At 36.7% G+C, this 14,219-nt stretch overlaps 2 protein-coding genes across 4 annotated transcripts; one reads left to right on the top strand and one right to left on the bottom strand.

Moving 5' to 3' along the window:
* Positions 1-4,023: 4,023 nt before the first annotated feature.
* LOC141903068 (developmentally-regulated GTP-binding protein 2-like) lies at positions 4,024-8,620 on the bottom strand. The gene is made up of 14 exons (XM_074790953.1): positions 8,478-8,620; positions 8,100-8,188; positions 7,697-7,768; positions 7,520-7,609; positions 6,847-6,907; positions 6,416-6,506; positions 6,048-6,120; positions 5,859-5,949; positions 5,411-5,508; positions 4,888-4,964; positions 4,719-4,807; positions 4,568-4,626; positions 4,435-4,488; positions 4,024-4,182 (listed from the first exon to the last, which is right to left on the bottom strand). The coding sequence occupies exons 1-14, from the start codon at positions 8,539-8,541 to the stop codon at positions 4,096-4,098; spliced, it is 1,095 nt and encodes a 364-aa protein (XP_074647054.1). The 5' UTR covers positions 8,542-8,620; the 3' UTR covers positions 4,024-4,095.
* A 23-nt stretch (positions 8,621-8,643) lies between these two features.
* LOC141903067 (cytochrome c oxidase assembly protein ctaG-like) lies at positions 8,644-11,482 on the top strand. Of its 3 annotated transcripts, none has more exons than XM_074790950.1 (6): positions 8,644-8,733; positions 9,308-9,723; positions 10,353-10,508; positions 10,644-10,769; positions 11,093-11,134; positions 11,214-11,482. In XM_074790950.1, the coding sequence occupies exons 2-6, from the start codon at positions 9,322-9,324 to the stop codon at positions 11,400-11,402; spliced, it is 915 nt and encodes a 304-aa protein (XP_074647051.1). In that variant the 5' UTR covers positions 8,644-8,733; positions 9,308-9,321; the 3' UTR covers positions 11,403-11,482. The 3 variants fall into 3 exon arrangements, with proteins under 3 accessions (XP_074647051.1, XP_074647053.1, XP_074647052.1); XM_074790952.1 differs by having other exon boundaries at positions 8,655-8,695; XM_074790951.1 differs by having other exon boundaries at positions 8,672-8,766.
* Positions 11,483-14,219: the final 2,737 nt, after the last annotated feature.

The following is a 14,219-nucleotide window of genomic DNA, read 5'->3' as shown; positions in this document are numbered from 1 at the left end:
GAGTTCTCTAGCGTGGCCTCGTCCTAGCAAGTGGGGGGGTGCTGATGACACGGGTGTTACTACGGAGGGCCCGCAATCAGAGTAGGATGGGAAGCGACAAACATCTTCGGCTTCGGGGGATATCCGATCTTCAAGCATCAACACCAAAAGACAACCGGCACCCAGATGAGAGAGAAAAACTGGGTGAACGGGGAGCCCAATCGGCAAGATGCCAATGGGTAGCCTTAGGCGAAGAAACCAGCCGATTCAGACTAGAATGGACCAAACTGGGGACCCAATTGAGAATTGAGCACACCACCTAAGACAACCGGCACCCAGATGACAGAGAAAAACTGGGTGAACGGGGAGCCCATCAGCAAGATGCCAATGGGTAGCCTTAGGCAATGAACCAGCAGATTCAGACTAGAATGGACCAAACTGGGGACCTAAAGATCCAACAGCCCCCTCAGTCGAAGATTGCTACCGCCCCCATCTTATTCTGATTGCAGTTCCCCTATAGTAACATCTGCATCACCAGCACTCCGCCACTAGCTGAAACGAGACCACATTAGAGAACTCTGACTCCGCCGCTGCCAGTTGAAACCCTAAGATTGACAGGTTGGGGGCGAGGGACGAATGAAATGAAAAGAAAAAAAAATGAAAAAACAAAAATAATATAGAAAAATAATGAAAAAAATAAGATATAAAATATACCACACATTCATACGACACATATAAACTCCATTCACTCCTCTTGCACACACCGCGCACACAACTCCATCCACTCCGCTTGCACACAACTCCATCCACCGCCACCGGCGCCACGCCACCACTCCGAAATACTCCGCGCCACAAGATCGCCAGGAAACACAGCAAAAGCTGAAGAGCTCGAGAAAACGCCATCTGATCGTGTCAAAGACTAGTACTCGAATGGACGATTGTGGAGAAATTCCGCCCGCAGCTACGATCAAATGCAAACCCAAATGTAGATATTTTATTGAACGGAATTTATTATCAGTCCACGTCAGTTGAAAACCCGTTTTGATCGATGTTTTATTGTTTATTTTTGAATATAAATTAGATTTAATACCTACAGTTATTGACTAATATCTAATTGTGAGGGTTAGATTAAAGGATCGCGGTTGAATTTCCTGCTCGCATGCCACAGCTCTGTCGAATCTCAACCGTCTAGTGCTGCCCCTAAATACTGTGGCGAATACATAAACTAATCGATTACTCTATTTGTACGAGGCCTACGAGCAATCATCTCAACTTCAGCTCGTAGCTCGTAGATGAGGAGGCCTACCATTTACTTATCTTGCTTAGTTTACGTCGTTCGTGTCTTGTGGTATCCTAAGACTATAGATCATATTGGATCCATTTTCAGCGGTAGAGCGAGAAGTTTAATTAAATGATTTAATTAAATCCGACCAGTAAAGATTGTTCCATTTTTCAAATTACTTTCTCCATGTCAATGTTGATAGTTTAAAAATTCAAAATACAAATTATGTTCAAATTCAGATTTCACAAACAACAACTCGTTGACCCACTGAAAGATAGCAGCAAAACAATCTCGGGTAATAAATGTTAGAATAAAAGGTTATCTCTCAGGGCCTATGGAAAAAGTACTAATTAGCAAAGGAAAGGTAGGCCTACCCATGTAGGCTTACAATATCCAACTGCCTTGACGAGAAAAGAAGAATTAGCAACAAAATCGAAAAGGAAGATATCGAAAGTGCATGATATCAAATTATAACTTTATGGCTGCTCAAATTCACTGCTCGTCAAATTCAACACCACTAAAACCGATGCCTGAAGTAGCTTGGGCTTTAAGCTCACATCACCCAGATCACGGCAAATATATCCGAATTTCTATTGTGAGATCTTAGGGTGTGGTCGAATGAGATAATATAACATCTCAGGGAATGTCTAGAGTTCAAATGACACTGCGTAGATTTGTTCACGCCAAGATTCATATATCAAACTCAAACAGTCCCATATAAATGAGCACCTGAAGTCTACATCAAGGACAGGGTGGCCATTTTGCAGAATCTTGGGATAAAATCCTTTGAGGAAGCGATGGATAAAAGCAATTACATCTAATTAAAAAACATGTTTATGAATGTATGACCATTAGTTTCCATGATATCGAAAGTATGCCTAGTTTACAATATTTCTCATTAAAAAACCAAAACCGACCCTGAAAATATATTCATTCTGCAAGGAGGTTGGTTGGCAAATTAGGTGGTATAAAATTATTGGAGATTTGGCTGTCGGAGTATGGAATCACATTATGTTTCATTTAGAAGCCATAGGCCTACGTCGTAATACATTGACGTGTTTGTGTTCAGATTTCACATGGTCACAGTCGAATGATCGTGTGTGCAGGGTATTTATCTCAGGGAATTCACTATGTATACGCCTGTTCAATTGAGTCTATTCATGCTCGTAACACAAACTTAGTCCCGTACTATTACACCAGTCCTACCGTCGTGTCATATGTTGTTTTTATTAGAAAGCCTTCGTCTGTTTATTTTGTAAAATTATCATGAATGTTACGAAATATTCCCATACATTACTATACCTCGGAGTTAGGACGTTATCCTACATATTGGCGTAAAGCGTAGAATGATTAATTTTTGGATAGAAACGATTTCGTGCAAACAAACTAAACTTAGTTCAATTCTCTATAAAATATTTTTCAATTTGTATTTCAATGACATGTTTAAGAGCTCCAGGCTGTTGTTTATTAAGAAGATTTTTTATGACTGCGGTCTTTCGTCTTGACTGTTTCAGGGCCGGCGGAAGGAGAAACACATTGGTCCGGCCAAGATGGTAGGGGATTCGGGGGTCCTCTATTTGAAAAAGCTTTTGAAATATTTAAAACCAGGAGGTGCGTTTTAACGAAATTCTGGCATGAGATATATGAAATAAATCCCCTTACATCGGGACACAATTCACGACAAGATGATACTATAGATTTTATGCAAAATTTAGTACGAATATCAGCATTAACATATATTACGTCAATAAGTGAAACATGGTCGGCAAAGTTTTGGTCCGGCCAAGGCCGCCCCCGCCGGCCATGTGTTTTTTGGTCATTGTTCGGAAGGTCTACCACATTTCATCTGGGTTTGCATGCAGACTTTTCGGATTTGTCTGCCCAGGTCTTATAAGCGTTTTGAATACTAATTGGTGGTTTCCTAAGGAGATTGTCGATGGAGTTTCTTTTTTGTATCCTAATAGCCGCCCAGTCCGGGATGTTTCAGTCTGGTGGTTATTAGGGTTTTCATGTTGTTTCACAGAAAAACCTATTGTAATCGTCGTGATTATTATTCATCCACTTTTTTTAACAAAAAATATCCAGTTCTTCACGAGTCAGATTCTATTTACTACTGTCCATCCTCAGGTTTTGTATCGTTTTTGGAACACGCTCCTCCTAAATTCTGCCGCTTCTTGTCTAATCTAACAAGATAATAAATAAATAATTTAAGTATTGAAAATACAGAATTACCTTCTAAATATTACAGTGTTATGTGGTGCAAGTGATCTCGAAAAAAGGTACCGAAATAGAAAATGTTCTAGCGCTGTATCAAACTATTTCACTTGAAATTAGAATATCCAGAACTTTATTAATATTCTTGGGTTTTTTCAGCATAAAAAATGGGAAGGTGATGGTAAGTCAAGTCAAGTCGAAGAAATTCAAGTCACAAAAACTCTAAAACAGATTAACTGAATGTGTGAATTTGAGTGTAAAGGATTTGATGTATGACTGCAATTAACTGATATCAAAAATACATTTTTGCTATCATGTATCATTTTGATTATAATTGCAATTGAGAACATTGCAATTCCGAAATAGCCCCCTGTCACCTAATCGACCCCCATGATGTGATGTTGATGATACCAGTAAGTAAAACTGGGAGCCAGGCCATTTTCAACTTTAGGCCATTTTTTGTTGAAATTTGATTAAATACTGGAAATAACTCGGGTCTTACTCCATAGAAAAAACCATAAATTAGAACTGGATTCGATAATAATAGCAATACTTTTATTCCTCTATCTATAATCCAACAAATGCAGGCTTGCGGTCAATTTCAACAATTAATTATCTGATCACTTTTTAATAATTTGTATGACATCTTCGTGTTGAAGAACGTGGCTTATACCAACTCGCTGCGGGTTGTACTTCGTACTGGAGCCCTACAATTAGAGATTGAGGTTTACAGAAGTTCTAATACTAGAATTGGAGTTCAGTTTAAAAAGTTCTGTACCTAAGGGTCATTCATTTATTACGTACGCATTAGGGGAGGGGTAAGTGCAATTGCGTACTGTAATGCAGTGTATACGAAAAAAATGGCCGATTTTGCGTACAGAGGGCGAGGATGGGGTTGAAAAATTCAAATTTTATGCGTACGTAATAAATGAATGATCCCCTATAACTTGATAACTTACCCAAACTAAAGCATATTTGAAATCAGCAGCCAGCGTCCGATGAACTGCGTGGCACTAAAATAACAATAATTTCATTAATTCATTTGAATTCTGAAATAAAATTCTAAGTCAGAATCAGCTAAGAATAACATACCACATGTTCTACCGTACAGTTTCTCCTCATTATAAGACCACCTTCTAAATCAGGATGCTCTAAAAAAATACCAAATGAACATAAATCATGAATGGACTTTTACTGAATAACTATCTCCTGTGAAGATCATGAAATCGTTCGCCCGTTTTACCTCCTGGTTTTTTCGTGTAGACTCGAATCAAGGCTAAATATTCCCAGACAACCTCCAATAGATAATCCAAATTCAATTTCATATTACAACTGAAAAACACGACACAAATTATGAATGCATCAGTAATCAATTGAAAGGTAGGATGGGGCTATAGTTTATTTAGTTCTACCTGACGACAACGCTGTCCTCCCTGCGAGCGATCTTATCCACTTCCTCGATAGAAATCTGATCAATTTTATTGTAAACCTGGAAAACATTGAAAAATTAACCAAATTCAACGATGAATTTCAGTGTTAATAACTTGTCAATCATCTATAGTAAACAAGGGAAAAAAATTGATACTTTGTTTTTCATTTCTACTCTGGCCGCCTAACCCCTGGGGCCGGTTGCATAGTCATGGCTTATATTTAAGACCAGTCTAAGACCAACTTAGTTCTTTTGCCAATCTAACAACATAAGACCAGTCTTAAGATTTTAGACCACTTTTGGACTTAAGTCACGACTGCAACTGGCCCCTGTACATTACTTTTAATCAAGCTCACCATAACACAACCCGCAGATATAGAAATGAACTGATAACAAATTCTTTTTGCAGTTTAGAAAACTAAGGCCGATTAGGAGAAACGAGGTATCAATTATTTTAGCCTAACTATGGATCTATAATTGAAACAGCAAACTAAAATCTTACGTACATAAATACATTTCATATAAACTCGATTTCCGACGATGACGTCGATGAATTCATCAGCCGTACAATCTTCACGAAACAGAACCTCGCAATTGAATAATTCTTAATAACTGTTAAAAGAATTAACGTTTCTGTACTTGATGCGAACACAATTTCTTGATTGAATGAAACAGTAACATCAGAAGACGGCCTTTTATGGAGGAGTCCGAATTGTATGTCTTTCATTTTTTATTCTAATGCTTGATTTTCTAATATTGTTTCTAATTTTTTAAATTTGTTTATAGTGGGTTATAATCTTATTATCTATAATTCTCAATAAGAAATGAGTTTTTCTTGACTCATAGACAGACACTTGTCTATGGAAACCAAAACACAAACCAGTCTCTCCGATGTGAATTAAATAGATACATTAGGCACGAACCAAAAATTCCTCATTTTTATATAAAGGATACTGTATTCATGTAGAATGAGCTGGACCAGTTTTTCACTGACATGAGTCAAAGGTACGGTCGAATTAAACGATAGACCACCTCCTTTCTTTATCTGCGAAAAAAAAACAGATCAATTTCAGAAAATAATCGTATTTTCTTATAATTCAACTTACGGCCCAAAAACAAAGAAAATCAGCCATTTATGCAAACCTTGAAGTAGATATTAGGACGTCTTTTATTGAGACGAATTCCGACTGCTTCCAATTCTTTTTCTAATAATTCCCTGATAATAAAAAAAACAAAAATTCCTTGATTTATAGAAGATGAAAGAATTGCGGTCATAAACATTTGTAGGACCTGATTCCAAAGTTCTGCACTAATATCTAACCGAATCTAATCTATTTTTGAAATCAAGCTAACAATAACACCCCTGGCAGAAATGAACTGATAACAAATTTTATTGCAGTTTACAAAATGATCCGGCTGGTTAGGAGAAACAAGGTATCATTTTGTTTTAGCCTAAATGAAGTTGCTGTAAATCACAACTGGGTCATGATTGATATCCACAGACTACAAACCTTTGTACTTCACTTTTCGTGGCATCCAACATGATAATTACTAAATCAGCCGTCCTCGCGACTGCTATCACCTGTCGACCTCGACCTTTACCTAGAAATACACAAATACATAAGAAACCCTATAGAAAAATGATAACTTCAACGGTCAGGTGCTGAAAAGTCGGTTTAGGTTAAACACAGTGGATTACTAACAAAGTAACTATTAAAACTGCATTTTTAGGGAGCATCTCAAATGTTCAATAGTTGTCTCTTAAACAAATAACCTGTTAAAGTTAGAATTGTGGCTATTTGTTTAGAGAAGACTCAAATTTTTGAGACGTTAGTTTCCCTTACTCTGGCATTTACACGGATGGTTAACATCTTTATTCAACTTTTCAGCCACTGGGTCCTAACGGGGGATGAAAAACATGTAATCTTCAATATGAACATACCTTGAGCTGCACCTTCAATAATACCAGGTAAATCAAGCAACTGTATATTAGCTCCATTATACTGCAAAAAGATAAGGCAAGTCAGAGTATTATTTCAGAGTCAAATAGATGAACTCAGGTGGCAGTTTCAGATTTTTTTCACATCCTTACAATTAATTGGCTTTTTTTTAATTCTGCACAACAAAATATAAGATTCGTCAAAAGTTCTCATAAGATTATATAATAAAACATAAAGGGATCATTCATTTATTACGTACGCATTAGGGGAGGGGGGAGGGGTCAGTGCAATTGCGTACTGTAATGCTTAATCAATATGAAAAAATGGCCGATTTTGCGTGCAGAGGGAGAGGGGGTTGAAAAATTCAAATTTCATGCGTACGTAATAAACAAATGATCCCTAAGCGGTTACTGATCAGAATATGGCATGATTAGTGTTGGCATCAAAATATTTTGACAATAATAATCATAATAATTCATTCAGCCTAAAATCCATATAGAATATATGCTCATTGGCATCATATATAAAAAGCGAACATAAAACAGAGAAAACTAAAACTGGTTTAATTAAAAGCTTTGACAAGACAATTTTCTTACATCTTGAACTTTCGCACGTTCACAATTAATGATTTGTCACAGCAGCAAGCAGAGCCGTGTTATTGAATATCGTTCTTACCGTTATAACTCCAGGAATACAGGTCAGAGTTGTGAATTCATACGATGCACTTTCGCTGTGTGTATTCGTCAATGTATTCAACAATGTACTCTGTAATTAACATTAGAATAATCATTGTTATTTCATTTCAAGATTGTATCAATCACTTCTAAGCAGCAATGTATGTTATGATTGTACTTTTCCAACTGACGGAAACCCGATCAATGCAACCCTCGCATCTCCTGATTTCATCACATCGAAACCATCTCCCTGAAAATACAACAACAAAAACGTGTATAGCAAAAAACAACTTTCTTTAATCCTCCGTCAAACAGGGTGGCTACTTTCTGTTCATTTACAAATCCCTATTCCCTCATCTTCCATGTGATTTTAAACAAAATTAAATTAGATCGAATTTAAGAGTGAATTTGAGCTAGATGTTAGATCAGGTCTTAAAATGGCCTCTTAAATCTAGGACATGGGACCTAAATGAGGAATTTACTCCGGAAATCAAGCAAATATCACGGAAAACGAGTCCAACCAGGTTAAGATACTGGCATTAGATCCCCAGTGACACGCGAGCCCCTGTCGTCCATCTTACCTTAACTCCACTTTTTGATGTTGGTTCTAATAACTGTGCTCGATATCGTGCTAATTTTGCCTTCAGCAAACCAAGATGATACTCAGTGGCTAAAAATATTTATGAAAAAAATGACAACTTGGTTGTTAAACACAGTTTAACTCAGGGTAGGTTTCAGCGTGAATGTATGTGTGAACATCACATGGTAGGCAGATCTTATTCTGTACAAATGAACGTCCCAGAAGAAAAGACGCCAAAGCCTAAGCCTGCCTGTAACAACGTCTGATATTCAGACTAATTAGTGATTAGGACCTACTCGTACTACTAGGGCTAGGCATCGGGAAAAATTGACTTTTTACTGCACTGGCCGAGTGTAAGTTTATGGGGTTTATGAGGTACCTTTATTTTTCTGCGTACGGGCCACTTCTTTTTCAATCTCCGCTATTTTTTCTAGAATACCCATGCTGTCCCCAACGAGAAGAAATTAGGGCCGAAAATGAAAATTTTAGTCGAAAGGGTGCTAATGTATTAACGACCTTGAGGAACTGTAACCGAAATCGAGAGCAGACTACGATATAACCCTTACCTCGATATGGAAGCTCAATAAATGTTTTGAGGTGAATTGAAATGGTGATTTATTTCCGGGTTACAATAGGTGCTTTTTTCGCCAAGACTTCGTTTATCTCGGGTATAAATCGGTATAATTTGATGTACAGTAACTAAAATTGAATATTAAATTCCTTGATTTTGGTTTCATATAATTTTATAGGGAAATGAATCGGTTAAAATCTCATAATTAACGAATGAACTCAAATAGCAAATGCAAATTTTATTGTTACATATTTTGTTGCGTAACAAAATCCCGTTCCGATTCTGCGAAATAATTGATAAAATCTAGATTATCAATGGTTTTAGATTATTTAACATAATAAAGCTCGGTGAAATCATTTGCAATGAAAACCCCTACCAAAGGCAAAATACCTTAAATGCCTAGTTTCATTCAGAAATGTGTAATCTACAATGTTTAACCTATTGATGAAACATCTGTGTTGTGACGATAGAGAATCCCACACTAATAAAACAAAAGATAAAGTCCAAAAAGTTTTTCCTTCAGCTATTAATTTATGTATCCGACGTTTTGACTATATTTCTAATAGGCCTCGTCATCTTCAAGCCTAATCTTCACTAATTCACCAATTTTTCTTAAATTGTTTCATGCATTTTTCCAGGCAGAGATTGAATCATGTTCACAACGAGACATTTTCCGAAATTACTTCAGAGTTCATCGATATTTAGTTCGAACAACGTAGTGAAATTATCAGAATGGCATTTTAGAAAACTCTTGCCAAATAGTTCCATTATAAACTCATCAGTGAATTACACTTCGACTATAAACAGACAGATTTTCTCAACGATAGGAAATAATTTGAATACTCACGGGAGGGCTTGTAAATACAACAACAACAGAAGCGGTAATATTGGAAATTTGAAGTACTGTTTTCAACATCGGCGAAACTCTTCACAATGGAACGATCCTCAACATCACAAACGCAACAAATCGGTTCTCATTTACATCAGCGCTGTTGGAATATTTATGGTCGGTATGTCGTACGCCGGTGTTCCGCTGTATCGGATTTTCTGTCAGGTACGTGCTTTAACCCTTTCAGTACCTGTACCCCGCTATACGGCGTATAACACGCCCAGCTTCAGTGCGGTTTATCCATGTAATTTGTGATTAGTTAAAATCTCTTACCGTACTGCCATCTTTCAACAGAGGTTTAAACTAAATGAAAAATCAATGGAAACACTGCACCGCGTGGTACACTCAAGTACCTGTCAAACTGTGTTAGTAACTAACAATACACCGCAGCATGAGGTAATGTACGTCGGGTATATATCTCACTGCGGTAGAATCTTCTTTTTTTATTTTGAAATTTTCTCCACTGTTAGTAGGAAAAGGTTAAAACAAGTGCACTTTTTTTCATGGATAAACATACAGATATTGGAAATGGCTCACTTGAAATTAACAAGCTCATCGTCAATATTTCATGTAGTTTTCACTTACACAGTTACAATCCTGCATATTCGAGTGCAAAATGGTCTTTTAGAAAATATCCTATGCCTATGCCTATTTGGAAAAAAAGATAGCTGGGAGGTCTGACATTGGAAATGAACTAATCTATCTGGGTCAAACTCGGCCGAGAACTATGAAATCCTGGTGACTATGACTAACCAATGATTCTAGATGTTAACAGTGTGATGTATTTTCTTCAGTCTACAGGTTTAGGGGGTCAGGCTGTCGTGGGTCACGATACCGAGAAAGTTGAAGGAATGTCGAGTAATAAAGAACGTATAATAAGAGTTCAATTCAACGCTGATACCGCGTCCAGTATGAAATGGAATTTCAAACCGCAACAAACTGAAGTCAGAGTAAGTCGTCCTTGTGGGAAAATATTCGCTTTATAGCAAAAGTATTCATCACAGAATGGATACCGCAAAACTCACTTCATTTTGTTATCCACAAAGTGTATTTAATTTCATGAAAATTTGGAATTGTTTTTTTAGGTTCACCCCGGTGAAACATCTCTGGCGTTTTATACAGCTAAAAACCCTACTGATAAACCAGTTGTAGGAGTTTCTACTTATAACGTCATTCCCTTCGAGGCTGGACAATATTTCAATAAGATACAGGTAACACATAACTACGTAGGTATCACAGTAGACTATGCTCGCCTCAGATCCCGTGGGTCAAACAAATTCTCTACGAGATATGTGAATTCCAAGGCAGTCGGATGGGTCATTATCGCAATGAATTGGAGTAAGAAAATTTGTAATAACGTTTGAGGCAGTTGGCAGAGTTTACTGTACTACTGATATTACTGCAGCATAACCACAAGTTATACTAAACCTAAGACCCCTAAATCTAAGGGATTCAGATCTTAGGTTTAGTGACACTCACATTAAAATCTTCTCCATTAATACAATCGCTTGAATTTTATCAATTCATTTTGTAGTGTTTTTGTTTCGAAGAGCAGAGGTTGAACCCTCATGAGCAGGTACGGAAATTGATCGGGGATTCTGACGATTCTCTCTCACTTTTCTGTTTATAATTATAAATGTTGATTTATTTTACAGGTCGATATGCCGGTATTTTTCTATATAGATCCAGAGTTTGCCGAGGATCCGAAACTGGAGTACATCGATCGAATCATACTTTCTTACACGTTTTTCGAAGCGAAGGACGGAATGGACTATAGTCAGTTACCGGGATATCTTAATAAAGTCGCTCAAATAAAATCTGCAACAGCAGCAGCAGCGCAATGATGAAAATACAATCTTAGGACCGTTCCTTTGTTATTATTGTAAATTGTGTGAATAAAATATTGTCGATAAATATAATTGATACAAGGAATTTTAGAAATATAATTATGCGTTTGTTTCTGTATTTTTTTCAATTTTGGAGTTTGATAGAATATCGTAAAATTTGTAGGCTGTAGGCTTGACTGAAAACTACATGAATGTGACCTCCAAAAAGTCTGAGAACTTTTTTTCGAAGGAAAGGACAAAATATGAATCCAAATGGTTCGTATTGAAGCCCAGAAAGGCCCCTTTATGTCCTTAATTTTCTGTCGGAGAGCTACCAGAAGTCTACACAACTATCCGTGCTTGCAGCCCTCAGTTTGCCAAATCTCTCAATTCGAATTGTCAGGTTCAGACCCCTCAAAGAATCCTGGATCCGCCCTTTTAACTAATATCCAGAATAAAAACAATTTAAGTGGAAACAGTTTGCGATATGTTCAATGTCTACTTTCAAATGTTTTATTCGGTCACAATTTAGGTTACCGGTAAAAAACATATGAAATAAGATAGTAAACCAAGGTACTGCAGGGATCAGTGCATCAGTTTTTCTCTATTGTTCTGGACCCAGTTCCAGTTGTGAGAGCTAACTCTGAGTTGAAATCAATTCATTTTCAATGGATAAACCCGGGGTCAAATCTCTCAACTGTGCAACTGGTTCCTAAGGTAGGTTTCCCTTCCTAGTCCCCATCATAAGATATGTAGTTCCTCGCTTATTGTTAGTACGGTAGTCTCATACTGGCATCGAAAGTTAAAGTAAAAAACTGTAGACAAAATAAAGTAAAGCAAAAAACTGTGTTTACGTGCACATTTTTACCATATATTTTTATTTATAAAAGACTTGGTACAAACAAAGTCTTACAAACCATCATCATTCACTACTCGCGATATCAGGAAAACTCATGCATAAAAATCATTTAAACTACAACATCATCGCTGATCATTGAGGGCGACTTGTTCAAAATTAACTTCATCATTAGGAACGCAAATATTTTCTTATAGAATATCGTAGAGCGCTGAATCTAGAGGCACATTCAACATGTTTAATCATGCTTGTGTAACATATGAGGGGTAAGTTCCTGACGAAAGTCATCTCTGTGGATCCATACCCGAAAACTAACCCATTTACCAGGAGCCAGCTCCTCAAAAGTTGGTTGAAGTTAACCATCAGCATCCAGTTTCATAATGAGCGTTTGAAATTTGATGTAAGAGTTAAAACATAAGAAATAAATAACTATGTCCAACTCTTTATAATGTCTAGTTTAGTTACCTCCTGTAATTGTTGGTGTTAAGCGTTCACAATCGCGTGGGCTTTGAAAATATCCGATCTTGAGACTAAACCATAAACAGGTTACTGACTGTACTAAAGCCCGACGCACACAGCACAGGGAAACACGCAATCAAACATGTTTCATCTCAGAAACCATGTTTCTTATTTCTCATAAAAGGACGCGAAAATTTGAAACGCTTTGAAACATGTTTCTGTCTCTTGTTTCCCTGCGTAATATGCATCAGGCTTTAACCCAGAACTACGGATTTGGACCTAAGCAAGTCCCATATTAACAGCACTGACAGTTTTAACTGCCACTATCCACTGGTTAACTTCAATCAATGTTTAAGAGACCGCCCGGCAGAAGTGCCATTAATATCTATATCTAGTCGTTATATTTACATACATACATTCAATGCTCATTTTGAATGAGAAAAAAATGTAATTTCAGCATTAAACCTACAGGAAATAAAATGCATTCTTTTAACACGTGTAAAAATGAGAAAAATTCTTATAGATTTCTGCACATACGGTATTTACAATATTCCCGATCTCGCGGAGTCAGACTAAGATTCTGGAGTTAAATGATTGAAAATAAACTAATTGTGACTCCAGACTTCATCAACAATTTAATTCATCTGCAGTGATTTGTAGTTCTTATGAAGGAAGGATGCACACAATACAAATTCATGATACAAGGGGATAAAGTGAAGTGCCCAGTCAAAGCAAACTCTTTCATCAATCATTGATGGATATCTTAATCATTCAATATTCTATTTCACAAAATCACAAAATCTTATTCAGTAATTATGCATAATAATAGTAATAAATATGGGTTTCAGCGATTTACAAAAAGCATTCGAAACAAATCTGCGCAATGCTTGAATAGTAGATCACGACTGAAAAGAAAAAATGTCGAGCTAGAATTATTGCGCCGGGATGTGGGCATAATTCTATAAACATCGACAATTAGAAAGCAATCGAAATACGTTTTATATCGTATCGGACATGCACAGCATCTACAAGCTGTGCTCAGTAATAAACTAGTCAGCTTTTAACACTGCCATCACTGCCATGCACTGCCAAGCATGCATTAACTAATTAAATTGCTTTCGAAAATATATCATGTTGATACAATGCGTGTGTGTATCTAACATTGGAACCTCATTTAAACAAATCAAATTACAAGTAGTAATTTGCATCACACAAATACCATGCATCTAAATGTCAAAAGACCAGCTCATTTATAGATCATTTTGGTTCTATAACCAATCTAACAACTTGAATCCAGTCTAAGCTCAACAACTGAAAACCAGTAACAGTTTAAGCTTATTTTGGTTCTATAACTTAACTAATCTAACAACGTAAGATCAGTCAATGCTATCTAACAACTTATGAATAGTCTTTTGAGCAAAGACTTGAGGGGAGAGATTTGTTGTAATGAAGTTCCACTGGATAACACAGTTATATCACTTTACATTTCATACTATTATTAACTAAAAATAATTCGATGT

This window comes from Tubulanus polymorphus, chromosome 4, assembly GCF_964204645.1.
Source record: "Tubulanus polymorphus chromosome 4, tnTubPoly1.2, whole genome shotgun sequence".
In the NCBI taxonomy this organism is placed as follows: domain Eukaryota; kingdom Metazoa; phylum Nemertea; class Palaeonemertea; order Tubulaniformes; family Tubulanidae; genus Tubulanus; species Tubulanus polymorphus.
This window is presented reverse-complemented; position numbering and strand designations above follow the sequence as displayed.